This window comes from Camellia sinensis, chromosome 6 (assembly GCF_055761805.1).
Source record: "Camellia sinensis isolate YWXY chromosome 6, ASM5576180v1, whole genome shotgun sequence".
NCBI classification, from domain to species: Eukaryota; Viridiplantae; Streptophyta; class Magnoliopsida; order Ericales; family Theaceae; genus Camellia; species Camellia sinensis.
The window spans coordinates 107,286,084-107,306,359 of NC_138966.1; the positions used below are offsets into that span (position 1 = coordinate 107,286,084).

At 35.2% G+C, this 20,276-nt stretch overlaps 1 protein-coding gene across 1 annotated transcript; it reads right to left on the reverse strand.

Moving 5' to 3' along the window:
- Nucleotides 1-2,179: 2,179 nt before the first annotated feature.
- On the reverse strand, nt 2,180-8,487 carry LOC114279857 (putative oxidoreductase At4g09670). The gene is made up of 2 exons (XM_028222150.2): nt 7,932-8,487; nt 2,180-2,938 (listed from the first exon to the last, which is right to left on the reverse strand). Exons 1-2 carry the CDS (start codon nt 8,394-8,396, stop codon nt 2,330-2,332), a joined length of 1,074 nt encoding a protein of 357 aa, XP_028077951.2. The 5' UTR covers nt 8,397-8,487; the 3' UTR covers nt 2,180-2,329.
- Nucleotides 8,488-20,276: the final 11,789 nt, after the last annotated feature.

Sequence of the window (20,276 nt, forward strand, 5' to 3'; positions counted from 1 at the left end):
CGGCCTAAATTGGTTTAATGAAACCTTATTCTCCTCATGTCACGTGACAACTTTGTACGAACTAAAATATAAAAAAAAAAAAATTATTACATACGGTATAAATAAATTTTGAACCTAAGACCTTGGATTTCATTAAGAACATACTTATCACTTAAGCAACATACATATTATGATATTAAATTTTTTATTATGTATTTTTATTATTAATTATCTGAATTGTACACGTATTGTGTGTGCTCTACTAGTTTTAAATATGATAATCTCTCAATTCAACCACATTATGTAATGTAAATAATATTTCATAGTTTATAGCCTTGCCCTTTGCACAAAACATTCCAACCTTTCAATAAATAAAAAAAAATGATAAACTCATTTTCTAAATTTAATGATATATAAATGATATAATTGGTTAATAATTAGAGAAGATATAAGATAATATGTTGCTTTAGATATCATAATTGATATGTAAAAGCTAACCGGAATCATTGTAGGGACAGTTTAAAGGGGTCATACTGGACCTCAACCTATTCTATTGTCATGTTTTCTTCTCAGTATCGTTTCTCTTCCTTTGTTCGTTGGTTTATTCCTATCCCAAATATCTCTATCATATATATATATATATTATACACCATGCAAATCACCTAAACCACCTCCTATGTCAATATGGAACAATATCATTCAATACAATTCATTATATACAATTCATTCAAAAAAAAAAAAAAACACTCAGTTATCTGTTGTCATCATCGCTCAGCACCACGTCATAAGTTATGTGTGTGTCACGCTTGTTGGTTCAACATCCAATTCTCTACATTGGTCCGGCATGACCCCTTTAAACTGTCCCAACAATGATTTCGGTTAGCTCTTACATCGGTCTAACATGACCCCTTTAAACTGTCCCAACATTGATTCCAGTTAGCTCCTACATCGGTCAAGCATGACCCCTTTAAACTGTCCTGGCATTAGTTCTAGCTAGTTCCTACAATGGTCCAACACGACCATAAATTGTCTCTCGGCATTAGTTCCAACCAGTTTCTATATTGGTCCAACACGACCTTAAATTGTCTTGGCATTAGTTTCAACCAGTTTCAACAATGGTCCGACACGACTATAAACTATCTCCTGGCATTAGTACCGGCCTCTGATCTATTTCAAACGTCCTTGCGCTCTCAAGCGCCTTTGCGGTTCCATTTGGATTTTACAATCTATTTGCCTTTTATTTTATTTAGTTTTATTTTATGTTTTATTTTCTCTCTCCAAACTCAAGATGTTTATCCTCCTTGAATTTGAAAGGGATATTAACGTATATGTGGTATTCCTAGACATATTAAGTATTAATTTCCTAGATATATTTAGAAATATGATACTCTTTCTCATAGTTACATTTCTAATAGGATACTTTTTCACAGCCTATATATACAGGCCTTCTATTGTATAAGATTAATTCAATATATTTAATTTAATACAATACATATTATTTCCTCTATCTCTCTACTATTCTAACAGTCACATTATTAGACTTTTAAAATAAATCTAATTTTTATACTTGAATAGCGCTGCTCTTTAATAAAATTGATTTACATCCCAAATTACCATGCAATAGACACCCTGTTAATTCAAAGCACTAGCGCTAGAACTCAGAGACAGATCTTTTGTTTTTTTTTCTGGGGTGAATTCTCAGAGACAGATCAGTATCAAGAAAAACAAGAGTTATTCAAAATTAACTCTTTTATAGCGGGACTCACATTTAGGCCCGTTCGGGGAGTGTAGTTTTAGGCAAAAAAAATAAAAACTCACCCTAAGTTGTCAAATTACTATTATTTTTTACTTTTTTATAAAAAATTAAAAAATTAATTAAAATAATTAATCTTCAAATAAGGCTAAGTATGACTTTAAACCTTACATTATCACATTTTTTCATATGGGCAAATTACACCATTAGTTCTAGCATTTTACTTATGATATTATTTGATCTTTATATTTTTAATTGACTTAATTTTGACACTTAATTTTAAATTTTAAGTTAATTTGATTCAATTTATAATACCATTAGTATTTTTGACAACAAAAAAAAAATGTTACATTTATTGAAATTAACTCATTAAATTGAGAAATTTATAATTTTATCCATAAAAATATGATGTGCGTATTTTTTATTAAAAATATATTAAAAATCGTAATCAATCGAATCTAATTAAAACAAAATCATAAATTTATGATCAAATCGAGTCAATTCAAATTACTAACAAACAAAACAACACAAACAGTAAAATAAAGAAACTACAAGCATAGTTTACCTTTTCTATATTTAAGTTGTTGATGACTAGTGTTACTCTCCCAACGGACTCACAACCTCAACCGGCTCAAACCCTGTCTCAATCGAAGCCGTAACAGCATCCAAAACCAGCTGAGTCTTCCTACTAATCGCCATCCACCTCTCCTCCGGCTTCGAACCCTTTCTCATAATGGCCGCAACCAAATTGGCAAACTCTCTCACCATCAAAGCCTCCTGAGGGACCTCACACTCAACACTCCGCTCGCTCACCATCGGCGAACCAAACTGCGAAGTGACATGAAACGACGCCACGTTCTCTTCAAAAGGAATGGCAAAGTCGTGGACTCGTAAATTGGACTTGGTTCCGAGGGCAGTTAGGTCCGTTGACAAGTTGGTGAGGAAAGAGCAATGGAAGGTTGCGATTTTGCCATCTTCCCAGTAGAGGGAGGAGCCGCACGAGAGGATCACGCCGGCTTCGTTCAGGACTGGCTGCCGCAAAGCTACGGCGGTTTTCGGGAGCTGGAAGTTGGCGGCCCAGAGGATGGCTCGGATGCAGTACCAGCCGATGTCGCCCAGCGCGCCGAGGGAGTCGAGGTCTGGGTTCACGCGGATGTTGTTGGTGAGGAAATCGGGGCCGCCTATGTATGAGAAGTTGCTGTGGATCTGTGGAATGAGATATGAGTAAGGTGAAGAGGATCCCCTCTGGTCTGGTCCAAAACCTGGACTGGAGGGTGGTGTTTGGGATTGTTATGATATGGTGTTGATGGTATGAATTATTTATTTTATTAGACAGTTTAAGTATTTTATTTAAAAAGAGTAAATCAATTCAATAATTATAATTTTTTTAAAATTTATTGGGTTTATTATAAATAAATAAATAAAAGTATGATTTATTTAAAAAAATATAATTATCGTCGATTTTTTAGTGAAAAAAATGGGTCATTAAACAAGTTAGGATTATCAAATCGATTTAATTTTTTGTGTGAATAAAATACACGAAATATCCGACAAAATGAATGGTTTGAATTATAGAATTTGGTTTGGCATAACCTACAAAAATCAAAAAGTTCCAAAAAAAATCAAAAAGTCCACACTATTTGGGAGAAGCTTGTGGGGGAAAGCCTAAATAATTTTGTTTTTTGAATTCAACTACACAAAAGTCAAAAGGTTAAAAGTCAATAAGTTAACAAAGGTAAAATGGTCATTTTAATTTTATTACAATATTTTATTACACATCTTTTTGTTTAACGAAAAGATTTTATTACAATATTTTATTATCCTTGTTAACTTGATCATTCTACCCCCGTTAACTTGTTGACTTTTAACCTTTTGACTTTTATGTAGTTGAATTTTAGGCTTTCCCCATAAGTTTTTTCCAAATAATATAGACTTTTTAAGGGTTGGCTGGGAAAGTGGGTTGGTTTTTTTACTATTTTAACCTGGGCTAAAAAGCTTAGTTTGAGAAGGGTCTTTTGACTTTTTTAATTTTTTTTGTTGGGAAGAGTGTAATGATTATGAGTTGAATGTGATATTTTGTTTTTTGTGACTAAAATAGTCTATTTTATCTTTTGTGGCTAAAATAGCTAAAAAAAAACCTACTTTAGCTCTTTCCAAACGGTGCCTAACTTTTTTAATAACTTTTTAATTTTTTAACTTTTATAAATTATCCCAAATAAATTTCTCTAATTATCCGTTAATAATCTCTTTTAAACATCAATAACTCTAAAAAGTGGAGTTATATACGTCGATTTCCATAACGAAAATCTAAAATCTGGATTCGTGTAACATTCAATATTTAAACTCATATGAATTATATAAATAAAAAAATATACATATATATAAGATTTGTATATAGAATCACATGATTGTGTTTGATACTTAATATTTTATTTTAAATTAAAGTGCCATTAATATTTCATTACAAAAATACCATTATAGTATCATTTGAGACTTGTGTATGAAAGTTACGGAAGAATCATTTTTGAATTTTTTTTTTTTTTTTTTTTGAGATTTTTTGTATGTTCTTGTCTTTTGTGAAACTTTTACATTTATTCATAAATATTTTACGTTTTTAAAGTATATTTAAAAAGTTAAAAAAAATAAACTAAAATATTTTTAAAAATCATTAAAAAATAACAAAATAAAAAAATTCAAAAATAAATTTTATAAACAAAACCAAACAAGGTTATCTACAAATTTCGTAACATCTTATTTATTTGTGTATATTTTATATTTTAGTTTCTGTGTGATTTCAATAATCATAGCAAGATTATACAACAAAAAATATAATAGGTCACATGGAAATCACATAGTTGGAGTTCAAATAAAATATTTTAGGGATATATAGAGTCTCTATAAGTCCTATATAATATTTTGTTTTATGAATTATGAAATAGAATTGGCCACAAATACATTTCTCAAATGCTATGGATTGAAATTTTCCATTACAAACCTACAATGGAAAAGATCAAAGTCCTATTGTATCACCCAATAAATAATTTTAAATGAACTTGGATTGGAATACTTTATGAGTTTAGTATGAGGGAATCCTACACCACGTTAAGATTGGAATACTTTACCGCTGTGTTTGGTTGGGGGATTTGGGAAGGGAAATGGAAAGGGAAATGGAAATGAAAGGAAAAGGAGAAAGAATTAATAGAATTTCAAATCCCAACTATGTTTGGTTGTGTTGGTTATAAAATAGAATTGATGCCCTAAAAGGTCTCATATTTCTTTATTTATTTCTCACCCCCTTTCTTTTCCCATATATTTTTTATTATAACCAAACATAAATAGGATTACATTTCTCATTACTTTTCCAAATTCCACCCTAAAAACCCCAACCAAACACAGCATACGAGTTTAGTATGATGGAATCCTACACCCCGTTAAGAAAAGTCACTAGATTCAAAAAATAAATTTAAAAATTGGTCAAAAAATACAAATTTGTGGTCTTGATTTAAATTTTTTTGTGTGTCCACCCCATGAATGAATCTTAACCTTTCGTTTAATATTATAAATCAATTTTTAATATTTTTTCTGTATTTGTAGATTCACTGATTTAGTTAACAAGGGCGGCTTAAGAGTAATGTAACTGAATTAGGGTTCATTTGGGATATGAGTTGGTTTTTTGATTTTTTAACTTTTTGGCTATTTTAGCATAGGGTTAAAAAATCTAGTTTGAGATGGGTTTTTTGATTTTTTTGACTTTTATGAGAGAAAAAATAAAATAATTATGTTTTGGATGTGACATTTTGTCTTATTAATTTTTTAACTTATTTTGTCTTTTCGTGACTATTTTAGCCCAAATGTGATGTGCCAAACGGGCACTTAATGGCTTCAGGGTTAGGCCTCCCATTTAAAAATAAAAAATAAAAAAAAATATTTTTAAAAAATTCCAAAATTTTTAAATATAATCTAAAGTTATAATACAACTATTTTTGTTTGGAAATCCCTTTGAGAATTTTAAAAAGGCCCCCAAATAACAAATAAAAAATTAAAAAAAAAAAAAAAAACACCTTACTCGGGAGGATACTACAAGTTTTAAAATTGAATAGGACTTGCAAATAACCAAATAACAAATAAAATTAAAATATCCAATTCATCAGTATACTACTACAAGTCTTAAAGTAAAAAGATCCCACCCACCATGAGTATAATACAATTTCTAAAATTTGTAAAAAACCTCCTTACAACCAAATATAACAAATAAAAAAACAAAAAAGACACCACCCACATGAGGATAATGTTATACAAATTTGAAAAAAGAACTAAATAAAAAAGAAAAAAGACCCCACCTAGGAGCACAATACAAGTTTTCTAAAATTTGAAAAAGACCTCCACTCATTTGGTATATGTTTTTCCAAAACAGTCACTACCATTTTTTTAGTAGGCTTTACAGATTTAACGTTCACCTTCCTTTTTTTCAGCATAACCTTCACTTTGAATCTTTAAATTTTATTTATTTGATTACTTTTCATTTTATAACTCTTGTAAAATTATTAAATAATTTTCAAAATTTTAGTTGTAAACTCAAATAGAAAATAAATGTTACATAATAAATTACAATATAAAATTTTGTTTTTCTCTTTAGGCCTCAATGTGACTTCAGTGTTAAGCCGACCCTGACATAGGACTCTCTCTCTCTTTTATTTATTTATTTTAAATGTTGGACAAATCTTGGTTCAACCTAATTAGCCTCTATTTGATTCATACAATTGTAAATATGAAATAAACACACAAAATAAATAAATATTCAAATGTTCTTTAACAATTTCAGCCCATATGATTTTGTGAAAAAACATTTGATTGCAAATAAATACTAAATAAAAATCCATGTGTGCCTTCTAATTTAGATTTTAAGAGTGATACATCTAGACAATAGATGTATGAGGGAGAACATATAGGACATAGATCCTCATCCATGAAATCAAATATAAATCTTTACTATCAATGATTGAGAAAGATTCAAGTGAATACATTTTATAAGAGCAAAATTCATATATGTATTACTATGTAAGTCTTGATTTTGAAAATAATTATTATATTTTTTTTATTATTTAGCTTGAACTTCTCTCAATTTCAAATTTAAAATTGACCATCATAATCATAGTACCATATCATGGGTTAATACTGTATAACCAATAAATATAAGCATAAAACTCAGTAAACTAATATAATGTTAACACATAAAAAAAATAAAACAAAATATGATTTTAAAACAGAGAAAAAAAAATACCATAGCTTTAATGTTTTGAAAAACAAAATAACAAAATGCCATAATAGAGTGACAGTAACAATTACCTCCTGTACCAGTTACGAGAATAAAACTCAAAGGAAATTATTCAATAATTTTGGAATATCACGTGGTCATATTTTAAATCAATCTTGGTCTCATTTGGGAACAAATTAATTTAGTAACTTTTTTAGTTATTTGGCTAAAAAGGTAGGTAAAAAAAACTTGTATGTTTGGGATGACTTTTTAGCTAATTACGAAAAGATGTGCAAAAAGTAGAGAGAAAAGAGAATCGTTAACTTTTTGGTATGAGTTGTTGGCTTTTTGACTAATTTAGTAACTTTTTGGCTAATTGGCTAAAAAAGTAAGTCCCCAAACGGGTTAGTCTCAGGTTGTTCATCCATTCCCAACATAAATCGTGGGTTCCTCTACCCCTCTCTACCAATCAAAACCTTATGGAGCACCACGTGTCTATACTTTGGAAATACTGAATAATCAAAACCATTATTTACGCTAATAAATTTCCAACAAAACGCCGATATACATGGAAAATTATTCAATAATCCCGAAACATCACGTGGCCACATTCCAAGCCAATCACTAATTACTTACTCCCATATTGCTCCCCACCTCCAACATAAATTGTGAGTCTCTACCCCTCTCTACCAATCAAAATCTTATAGAACATCACGTGTCCATACTCCGAAAATACTGAATAATTACCCCAAAACGCAGATATGCATACCAGAAATTATCCATGCAATAATATTTTATAATTTGTTCATTATTTTATTTTTTTTAAGGATACATATTCATTTAACTCAATCATATTTACCTTAACGTCCCAAAAAATATTAGAAATTATTGATTAAACACACTATTAATATAAAATTGTCGAAACATAGAATAATTCATACGTACCGTTTTGAGTTGGCCGAAACGCTCCACATCAGACAGAAACTCCCTCATCGCTGCCGTGCGAGGGTGGTGCATCCACATGGTAGCATCCATGAACTGCACACCATTCAACCGACACGCCTCCAGAATCTCATCCAACTCCGCCACCTTCAACGCCACCGGCTTCTCCAACAACACGTGCTTCCCCTTCTCCGCCGCCATCACCGCCCACCGCCGGTGGAGGCTGGTGGGGAGCGGCACATAGACGGCATCAACGTCGGGGTCATTGAGGACGGCATCATAGGTTCCGTAGATCCTGGCGGAGGGAGGGAAGTTGTTGGCGGCGGCGAATTTCGCCGCCTTGTCAATGGAGCGGCTGCCGATGGCGGAGAGAGTGGCGTTAGGGGAGAGATAGATGGCTCTGGAGAGCTTGCGAGCTATGTCGGCACAGCCTAAGATTCCAAATCTGATAATTGGTGTTTCGGCCATTTTTTGTAAAAGGCTAGCTAGCTTTGCTTAGCGTTAGCTCTCTCTCTCTCTCTCACTGCTCACCGTTGACAAATATGAGAATGGTGTGTATGTGTATATCTAAGTTATAAACTATATATAACCAATGGCGGAACCAGAAATATTGTGCCGGGACCAAGGTGGTTGTGTTAAAAAAAAAGATTTTTCATTTATTTATTTATATTATTTTATAAATTCATGAAATATTAATGAGGCTATTTTATTAGTTGACAATATTTAGTAAATAAAAATAAAAGAAGTAACATACATATGTTGTATAAATAAATTATATAAATCTTATTGATGCTAAGTAGCATAGTTAGAAATCAATTCATTATACATTACGAAAAATTAATGAAATATAGAATAAATAAAATAATTTTTTAAAAATTAAGAGGCAATCCAATGATATATTTTACAAATATCTATAAATATAGAGGTAGTATTGTAATTTTCCAAAACCGGTGGTGGCCATGGCCCCAGTCCCACTATAGGTCCGCCCCTCTATAAAACAAGGAATTCTCGATATAAACTATATATAAAACAAGGAGGGATACTCTAGTTGGTGGGATGCTAAATGGAGAGTACACAAAAAAATTTAAAACTTTATATGCATTTCAAGTTTTGTATATTTTTTAAAAAAATTTAAGAGATTATTTCTAAATATATTAATTATATTTATTTTATATTGTAGTTAATAAGTCAAAAAATTATTAAAACATCACTTCCAAAATGGCCCTTAAATTAAGGCAAATGATAAAGAGTGTTGTTAGGCCCTGTTTGATTAATAAGATCAACAGTCAAAAAATTAATAATCTCATGAATTAGTATAGGATTAGTTATTTAATTAAATTAGTCAAATAACCATTTACTATGTATTTATTTTATTTATTTATTTATTTTTGTTTCACACTTGAAATTATAGTCCTTAGCCCTCTCAATATTAGAAATTTACTAATTTCGTCATATTGAATATTCGTCATATATGTAATCTGATTAATAAAATTTGTAATCAAATATGAGATTATGAATTCATAGACTAACAATCCTAATTCTATGTAATCCTACTACTAAAACATGCCATTAGGGTATTGTTTAATATTGGGATTAAAGTAAAGTAAAAAGTGTATTGAAAATAAGTTAAAACAATAGAAAAGCGAATTGAAAATAGGTTAAAATGTTGAAAAGTGTATAAATTCCCATAAAAAATTGTATTGAATTCAATCAAAAGTGTTTTTTCTTTATCTTTATTCTCTGCTAGATTAATAAGATCCTTAAATTAATTGGACTAGTTCAATTATGCTCAATTAAGAGGTTGGGGGGTTAATTGAGGATCGATCATTTCTTCCTTATTACATCTTGTCTATATGCGATGATTTGGTGTGAAATAATACATAACAATGAGAAAGTACTTTTTTGATTTATAAATTATGTGATAAATGTTGAAAAATTGTGAGAATTTGAAATCTTGTATTTTGCACATTTCATTTCTTATTAAAAGTTAAGGGATTTGGTAATAAACAAGTTGATTAGTTAGAAAATATTAATAATACTGAAATTGTTCTTTAAAGTACAAAATAAACAAATAAATAAATCTTACTCATATCTCTCACGTGCTTTGCTTTTTCTCACACTACAATCCAAACAAATTGTTTGAGGTTATATTTTGGTTGCTTATTTTATTTTATTTTATTTTATTTATTTATTTTTAAATTATATTCCTTCTTTGTCATAAGTCTTTTTATTGAATAGAACAAAGAGTCGCTGGTATTCCTATCTATAAAAAAAAAAATAGTTGTTGGTATTGAGCTGATGTCAAATAGTTTTATTAAGTAGACTTATACATTAATAAGTTCTCTAATATCTATGCTTATTATGTTCTTTCATCTTCTTTCTCTTTTTATTATTTTTCCAAAAATTTCATACCATCATTGTCTATCACAACCGTTGCCGTCCACCCACCACCACTATCCCCGCCGTCAACATCTAGCCATCACTGCCACCATCGTCATCATCCAAAAGTTTATACCACCATTCTCTCTGTCATTTTTCCAAAGTTTCACACCACTTTTGTCTACCACTGCCGTCGCTCCCGTCTATCCACTAGCACCGTTATCGTCATTGTCTACCCACTGCCACCACCGTCGTTATTCGAATGTCATCATTGTTCACTAATTATCTTCACTATCGTCATAGATCTGCATTCTACCGTTGCTGATCTACATTTTACGGTCGTATATCTACACTACATCGTCACCGATGTACACAATCACTATATCACTACTGCCTTCTATTTTTCAGATTCAGATTTATTTTCTAGTGATAAATTTATTAATCTCTCTTGCTCTTTGTGTATGTTGTTCCTTGTGTATGTGGAAGAAGATAGTGTATTCTTGTAAGTGAGTGACTAATATAACTACGGATGGTAAATATTAATAAATAAATTTACAATTATAAATTATCAACTAGATCTTGTAGGTAAATAAGTTTGGTTAATAGGACCGGCTTGTAAGTATCCCTTCTCTTAATATTTGTAAATATAAATTGTGGTAAAGTGATTTGGAAATACTCTTGGATCTAGTTAGATGCTCTTAATCCTTTGATTACTACCTGAAAAAGGGTTAACATTCCAGTCGGGGGTGCCGGAATTAGCACTCTGACGGACAAGTCAGTATCTTCTTAAATTTATTTCTATCTCAAGTTGTCTTGTTTTTTTTTTATATACCTTTCTTTGGCTGACATTCTTCCATTTTTATATTACGTCTGGGCCCAAGGGTCGGGCCGACTCTTTGCACAATTATTTAGTCGGCCCTCCAATTGAGTATTGTCTCCTATTCGGCTCCTTATATGGCCGATTCGTATATTCGGCTTCATAAGCCCCTAGTCGGGGCCGAATTTCCTTCGGCCTGATGTCTCAACCAGATGCCTTGGCCTCTTTCTCATTGATTTTATTCAGCCTCCACAATTGCCCTCCAAACGTCCAACTAATACCAATTAGTCGTCATGTTTGGTTTTGCGTGTGAAAGTCAAAAATACAGCGCTTGCACTTCTTCCAATACTGAAGCATCAGAATGAACATGATTTAGAAATCATTATAACTTCCCACCCCTTCGTACGCGTTGCTCATTTAATGTGATATGAAACCGTGCTATCCCTTCGAATATTTTTTGAATATGCAAGGCTTTCTAGTTGTCTCACAGTATCATTCCTTCTTCACAACCTCTGCGATTTCTGTCCGCTCCCCACTATCCTTCTCTCTCTGACCTGTAAATTCTTCTCCTCTTTGTATTTCTTCTTCATTCCAGCTCCCATTTTCTTGTTCGTTTTTAGTTAACATATTTTCTATTCCGATTTGAATGGTGAAACATTTGAAAGCTCTCCTTTCTGCGGATCGTGTTTCCGCTTTTCGTCGTTATTTCTCAATTCCATATGACGTCCATCTGTCACTCGTGGCGGACAGTGTAGTTGACAGAGAGAGAACTGATGCAAGTACGATCATCTTTTCCTTCCTGTCAATTGCTGAGGGCGGAATTCGTTTCCCCCTTCATCCATTTTTTAGGGCCATTCTTTGCTATTGAGGTCTACTCCCTTCACAGCCAAAAGTAAATTTTTGCCGAATTATAATGGGCATAATAAAATTAAATCGCCGACTTAGGATTAATCTTGGAATCCCTGCTATTCGACACTGTTATGCCTTGGCGAAATCTTCCAGTCGGCGGGGACGCTACTTTCTCAGGGCCAAGGACACTGATCACCATTTAGTGACTATGCTTGCCAGCTTTGGTAAGCGTGTTGACGACGCTATGGTCGTTGTCCAAGGCAATTAGGAGTTTGGCGAAGGTGAAGATCGCCTGGACCTTGTGCCTAGACAAAAAAACCAACCAGGTGGTCGTACAGACCCATTTCTCTTTCGTTTGGGCATTTCTTATATGTTTACTCGGCTTCGATTCCATGTACTTATCTTTTCGTTTGTGCAGGTAACAATCTGAAGAAAGCACTCACTTCGACCAACGACACTGTGCTCGAGCAAGTCAAAACCGCACTCAAATTCTTTGGCCGTCCAAACCTTCAAAAGCAAGGGCGGGCCGCCTACGTGTTATTGCAATATGACCCAATGTATTCGACTTTTTCGGCTGCAGATCATATCCCAATTCCAAGGGGTGAACAGCATCTTATGGCACTCATCTTCCCAAGCTCCAAGACCCTTAGGGACGTCGACCTTAAAGGTTCAGATTCAGACCCAAGTGGTGAAGTCGTCGATCAGGTCGCTGAGCAGTGGAGGCAGTTAAACTCAAATGGGTCTGAGGATCGCTTGGGAAAGGAAGTTAATGCAGCTCTTAATTTGGCTTTTGAAGAAGTCGGCTTCGACCTCCCATCCAGCTCAAGCCGAATTGACATATCTTCTTTAAAAGACAACATTTTCACCGATTTAGGAGACCTACTTGGCACAGACCCTGAAAACATAGCTGGAGAATCGCTCCCACAGATGGTTAGAAAAAAAAATGCCGAAAAGATGGCAGCCCGAAGGAGGGCCGAAACCGCTAGATCAGTACCCCCCACCGTCTGTTCCTATTGAGGAAATTGAGCAAGAAACTGTTGTGGCCGACTCGGTCATTGAACAACAATCAGGCGATTTAGTTGCCAAACAAAGGGGGAGAAACGCCCCACCGAGATAAAGGCTGACTTTTCTGAAGAGTTAACCGATAAACGACCTTGAATAGAAGAGTCCTAAGACTTGGCGGTGCCGTTTATCAACCAATCTAGAATGAAGAATGTTCCGATTTCTACCGATGCATCGGCTATGAAAGACCCTATTGTGGCCCTAAGCGTGGCTTCGTCGATTTCTTCGCCGATGGACAACGCTGCGTTTTGTACAAAACCAGATGTGGTTTCAATAGCATTAGCTGCTCAGTCGGCGGTATTGGTATGTAATTGGCAAACTTCATACTTCGTTTCTTTTATATGCCGACTAACTTGCCCATGTTTTGTTTCAAGCGGCGGGCAGAATCGCAGAAATCGCCTGCCGTCACTATGATGCCCGTCGAGCAATCGGCGTACTTAAAGCCGAGATTGAAATCGAAAAGGGGAAAGCTAAAGAGGCATTAGCCGAATTAGCGATGACGTCTCTTAAAGCCTAGTCTGAGGCTAGAAAGACGAAAGATGAGCGAGTGAGGGCCAACGCTGAAAAAGAAAAGGCCAGATGCGCCGATCTACTCCGGGTGGCGGTCAAAGAAAGGGCAAATATGAGTGCTGATGCGCTCAAGTTGGCCAAAGAGGTGATCGCAAACCTAGAGGCCGATTTGGAAGAATCGAAGAAGGCGAAAGAAATCGCTGACTCAGAAATTTCCAAGGCGTTCGATGCCGAAGAGAACACGGCCATGGAAAAGTATGTAGAGGAGGTATTGAATTTTGAGAACCGGGGCTTCAAACACGGCTGGCTTAAAGCCCTGGCGACCGCTAATGTGACATTGGAGTAGCTGATTCCATATGAGCAGCTAGAGGTTGATACGTTGGAGTCTGACCATGAAGAATAAATTGTGTTAGTGTAATTTTGCTTCATGTTAGGTATCTTTTGTATGTAGTTTTTGTAGGTTTTTGCTCATTTGGTTTAGAAGTCATTCGTTGGGCAGTTTTCATGTATAAAGTGACGGTTGTTTGTATTCAGTTTATTAATGAAAATCGTCTTTTTGTCTCTGTTTTGTATTTGCTAATTTAAATCAACGGCTAAGTAGGACAATGTAGCGTAATTCGGCATTAAATCTACCCTTGCAACATCTGGCCAAGTGGGGCAGTGTATCGTGATTCAACTATAACATAATCTGCCGAATATATTCATATATCTGCCCTTGCCCCATTTGGACATGTTGTTCTAGAGCCAAATAAAACATATGGCTCAATACTATGCTCGTTTGGCCAAGTGGGCCAATGTATCGTGATTCAGCTATAACATAATCTACCGAATATATTCATATCTGCCCTTGCCCTATTTGGACATGTTGTTCTAGAGCCGAATAAAACATATGGCTCAATGCTAAGCTCATTTGGTCAAGTGGGGTAGTGTATCGTGATTCGGCTATAACATAATCTGCCGAATATATTCATATATCTGTCCTTGCACCAATTGGACATGTCATTCCAGAGCCAAATAAAACATATGGCTTAATGCTAAGTTCGTTTGGCCAAGTGGGGTAGTGCATTGTGATCCGGCTATAACATAAGTTGCCGAATAGATTCATATATCTGCCCTTGCCCCATTTAAACATGTCGTTCCAGAGCCGACTACATACGCGAGGTTAGCTATGGGGCGCATCGGAAATGGTGCATCCGTAATTAATAAACGAGGTACCTAGTATTTAAGAGGTCCCAGGCGTCGTGGAATAGATTTGGTACGAACGACGAAATGGGTAGTTGATAATTTGAGAACGAGCAAAAACTTGAGTGTTGACGGTGGTCGTGAATAAGGCCATAGATGTCTCAGAGATTATTTTTCAACAGTAAATGAGAAGGAAGGAACTTAGCGGAGCTGGACGCTGAAATACATCACGCTATTGGGGACGAAACTCAGAGAACAGAAAACAGGACAACAGAGGGGAGGGAGAGACGTCGGTCGCCCAGACGTCGGAGTAGGTCCCTCGGAAGAGGTGAAGTAGCGAAGTCCCCCAGAAATGAGGCGCAGCAACGAGGGGGTTCAAAGACCGCGAGTGGGCATGCCGCTGCTCGAAGTGAGCAGAGTAGACCGCTGCGCCCGCTGAGCATTTCGGTCTTTATTGGGAACAAACCAATGACCGAAACGGACTCAATAGTCCGTGATCCTAATGTGGCGGTGGAATTCACGCGGCAAATATTCCGGTCAGAGATGCAACAGTGGCTTGTCGGCTGGGGTGATTACGAGGTTTTCAGGGAAGGTATACATGGGGCGATCCGAGGACTTTACAGTGCGTATGAAGTCAGCATGCGCTTGCGCGTGGCGACAAGAGAGCTCGAGCAGAAGGACGGGCGCATTCGAGATTTGGAGCGCCACACGGGAAAAACAGAGAGTGAGCTAAAAAAGGCCAGGGCAGTTGAGACATAGTCGGCGTGTGCTACAAACACGGTTGTCACAGACAGAGTCAACCAACGCTTGCTGGATCATGCTATGGCCGATAGGGAAACAGTGAACATGTTCGCCAAAAAGGCTATAAGAACTCGAACCTATGAAGAAGGCTTTTTTGACGGCCGAAAAATTGGCATTGAAAAAACTAAGGAAAGATTGGCAGAAGACGTTTGTCGATGCGAAAATCACAGCTTCAAGCACGGATGGGTTACGGCTTTACGAGTCGCAGGCTTCAACTCAGTGTCTCCATTATACAAAGAGTACAAGATTCCCTTTGAGGCCTTTGATGTTGAGAAGACGGACGACGAAGAGGAAGGCGCCGAACCGGAGAAAGCCTAAATATTGTACTTTACATTCTAGTAGGACTCATGTATTGGTAGGAGGAAATCACATTAATTGAAATAAATATTCATTGTTCTTGCGTCTTATCAATTAGTGCATTTTTGTGTTCCAATGCTATTCTATTGTCCTTAGCTTGTATCTTTTGAACCGTGTGTTTATTAGCTCTCGTAAATTGACTGTTTTGTTTAGGCAATGTATTTATTTGAATAACCCCTTTAGCTATGAACATGCACGAAGAGCGCTCTGAATTTTGGAGGCTTATTTGGTCCAAACGTGAACATGCACGAAAAGCGCTCCGAATCCGGAGTCTTGTGACCAATCGTGATATCCATGATAGGCGCTCTGAATTCTGGGTCTTATTCGGGCTAAACGTGAACATGCATGAAGGGCAGTCCGAATCCAAAGTCTTGTGGCCAATTGTGATATCCACGAAAGGTGCTTCAAATTCGGAGGCTTATTCGGCCCGAACATGAACATGCACGAAAGGCGCTCTGAATTCGGAGTCTTGTGGCCAATCATGATATCTATGAAGGGCGCTTCAAACTCGGAGGTTTATTCAGCCCAAATGTGAACATGTACGAAGGATGCTCCGAATACAGAGTCTTGTGGCCAATCGTGATATCCACGAAGGGCGCTTCGAATTCGAAGGTTTATTCGGCCCAAACGCGAACATGCACGAAGGGCGCTCTGAATCCGGAGTCTTATTTATCATTTAACCATTTTTGATGAGACGGTGATAAAAAAGGCATATTGCATTGCGGAATATGTAGATGCGTACATGTTAGCATAGCAGCAAAAATAAAAAATGAACTGGCATGTTGTACAAGTTGGCTTAATGATAAAATTTACACAAGTGGGTTGAATTCCAGGAGCGTGGTAAACTTCTGAAAGCCGATACACCCCCCGTTTCGGCAATTGAATCAATTTGGTAAGGACGATCCTAGTTGGGGCCCAATTTACCGTCTGTCGGATTCTTAGTAGCAGTAAGCACTTTCTTAAGGACCAATTCTCCAGGTGTATAACGGCGCAACTGCACGTGCTGGTTGTACGACTTGGCAAGCTGCCACTACAACAAAAAACACATTTGGCGACTTAAAAATTGGTCGCCAAAACTACAAATTTCGTCACCAAAAGAATCGACGACAAGTATACAATTGGTCGCCAAAGACCTGTCACTAAAAGTATTGGCGACGAAATCAGAAATTGTCATCGTATGTAAACATTTAGCGACAAGCAAAATTTGTCGCCAAAAATCATATATTTTGTCGCTATAAAATTATAGTTTGTCGCTAAAAGGTTAAAATTTGGATAGGCTATGTATTTTTAGCGACAAATAAATGCGTCGCCAAAAGTACTATTTAACGACAAAATTAATTTGGTCACTAAAAATCACGTTTTTAGCGACGAGTAAGTTTTGGTTGCTAAAAGTTCTTGAAATAACCACTAACTTTTAGCGACAAAAACAATATGTTGTCGTCAAATATATTAACAGTGACCAAAATACCACCTATTACTAAAAATTCACTACACAAATTTTGATTTCAATAATTTTCCTGTTCAAAATAATCTAAAACACCTGTTTTCCTGTGCACAATATATACACAAATGTAATGTAAATAATAATACACCTGTGCAAGACATTCATAATAATTAAAAATTAATAGCTATGAAAAATCCCAATAAACATAGTTACAATTCTCTGACAATCTAAAACATGTATTCCAAAGTATTTACAAACTATTAACATCAAACCCATAAATACATTACCAAATCATATGTCAAAATATTTTTAAAAACACAACCAAATATTTTGATGCTAAACTTTTAACTAACAAGTCATTTTCTAAAATCCTATGTCAAAATATTTGCAAAAACACAACACCAAATATTTTGATGCTAAACATTTAATCCATAAATCATTTACCAAAATCCTATGTGAAAATATTTCCAAAAACACAAAATCAAATCTTCTGATGCAGCCCAAACTATTTTCCACCATTGCCAATCTATCACATGAAAAAAGAAAAAACAATATTAGATTGACAAAAAAAAAAAAAAAAAAAAAAAAACCTCAATATGAACTTCACAACTTTGATTTTAATTTTGTAACGGGAAGTCCAATCGAATGCTGTTTGCTCATACAAGTTTGCTCATACAAGTCTATTTAGGCTTGAACAAGCTGTCCGTGCCAAGTTTTGGTGGTTTCGGTTGTCATTTCGCAATTTCGGCTCCTAAACGAGCCTTTTAAGTCTTGTGTATTACAATTTTCCTTCTAATTTTCTAACCGGAGATCCAATAGAGATCCCGTTTATTCCTACAAGTCTATTTAGGCTTGAAAAGGCCGTCCGTGCCAAGTTTCGGTGGTTTCAGTGGTCATTTTGAAATTTCGGCCCCCGAATGGGCCTTTTAAGTCTTGTGTTTTATATTTTTCCTTCTAATTTTTTAACCAGAAATCCAATCGAGGTCTCATTTGTTCCTACAAGTCCATTTAGGCTTGAAAAAGCTGTCCGTGCCAAGTTTCGGTGGTTTCGGTTGTCATTTCACAATTTCAGCTCCCAAATGGGCCTTTTAAGTCTTGTGTTTTATAACCCTCCCTAGTAGTATGAAATGTGAGTAGTACGTGTTACACAGTATTGGGTAGAAATCAACACGAAAAGCTAGCTATTGAGGTGAAGGTGCCCTCATGCTTATTTACTTCACATTACTTTAGGACTTAAGCAATGTGGGACTTCATTTCGCAGTATAAACTGGGGCAACATCGAATGTCTTGTAGATCACATAAGAAAAAGATCCCATGTCAGCTGATCAGGATGGTTCTACCAATCCAATGAGGGTTGGACTATAAGAAATAGATAGTCCCCCCAAAATCTAGATACATAGTCCATCAAGAGAATTAAAAGAAATTGGGAACTATAACACTCAATCCTCATCCTTGACAAAATATTATCACTTTGTCAAGCAACTTGGTAATGAACCAAAAAAACCAAAAAAATAGGGAAGATATTTAAAAGTAAAATCAATGAAGAATCTATTAAGTCTTTCCAATACCACTATCCATCAAAAATGGAAACACCAAATGCACTTAGAGAGAGAGAGAGAGAGAGAGAGAGAGGCACATACATTGTTTGGATAGAAGTAAATGAACCTAGGTCGGTACCCTGTTGTCCTCCCAAATTAGCACCAATAAGAGTTCTATAAAACCGGATAATTATAATAGGATTGAAAGTTGACATTGTCCATAAACATTAGGTATTCAAGATGCAGGAAGAGAAGGGATTGCATACATAGAGATTATGGAATTGTTAGTGTTACATTGAACTCCTTGCCAAGCCTTAGCACATGGGTCTCCAGCACTAGCAACACATCCAGGAAGAAGAGGGTTTCCAAGTGCAGCATAAAAACTATTAATTGCAGCAACTGAACCAACATAAAAGAATGCCACCAATAAGCAATTGTTTCGAGAAATTTACAATGGGAAAGGACGTAGCATAAGTAAATCATCATACTTGCTAGCAGAAAAAAAGAAACTAGGAAATTCATTTTCCGCTGAAAGTTTCCAAAAAAGTATATTGTTTTCAAAAATGTAAAAATTGAAAGGGAGTTAAACGAACCGTAATTTTCATTGCCGAGAAAATAGAGACAAATAAGAGAAAATAAATGTTGACACCCCAGACAAAAACCAAGAGAGAAATTTCAGAACTTGTCAACTAAAAAGGTGCGAATAGGCAGGTTTAGAGCTTCAATTAACTAGACCAATCTACAAATCGCACATAAGTAACAAGAAATTCAAAAAAAAAATAAATAAATAAAATTAGGAGGCAAAAGCTTCATATTGTTAAAGATTATCATTCCCAAGGTTCATAAGTGATGGGAGAATGCATAAATTGCCCTGCTCAGCTAGCCAGAAAATGTAGGAAAATAATAAAGCATAAAATGTTGAATATCAGACTATTCATTATATGTTGTCCTGTGTTCCAAAATCAGTCCCAAAATCAAAATATCAGCCCCAAAACCAGTCCCAAAATTATAATATCAGTCCCCAAAAAATACAAAATCAGAATATCAGTCCCAAAATCCAAAAATCAGTTCCAAAATCAGTCCGAAATTCAGAATATACTAGTCCCAAAAATTAGTTCCAAAATCAGTCCAAAAATTAGAATATATTAGTCCCGAAAATCACAATATCAGTCTGAAAATCACAATATCATTCCGAAAAATTAGAATATCAATCCGAAAAATTAGATTGATGACAAAGAAGAAAAAGAGGAAGATGAGAGAGTGTGAGAGACTGAGGGAAAAATCAGTCCCAATATCAATGTTGTGTTGTGTTCTGCCATGCCGAACAAGAGAATGAAATTGATGATAAAGAAGAAAGAGAGGAAGATGAGACAGTGTGAGAGAGTGAGAATGAGAGGGAGAGGGAAAGA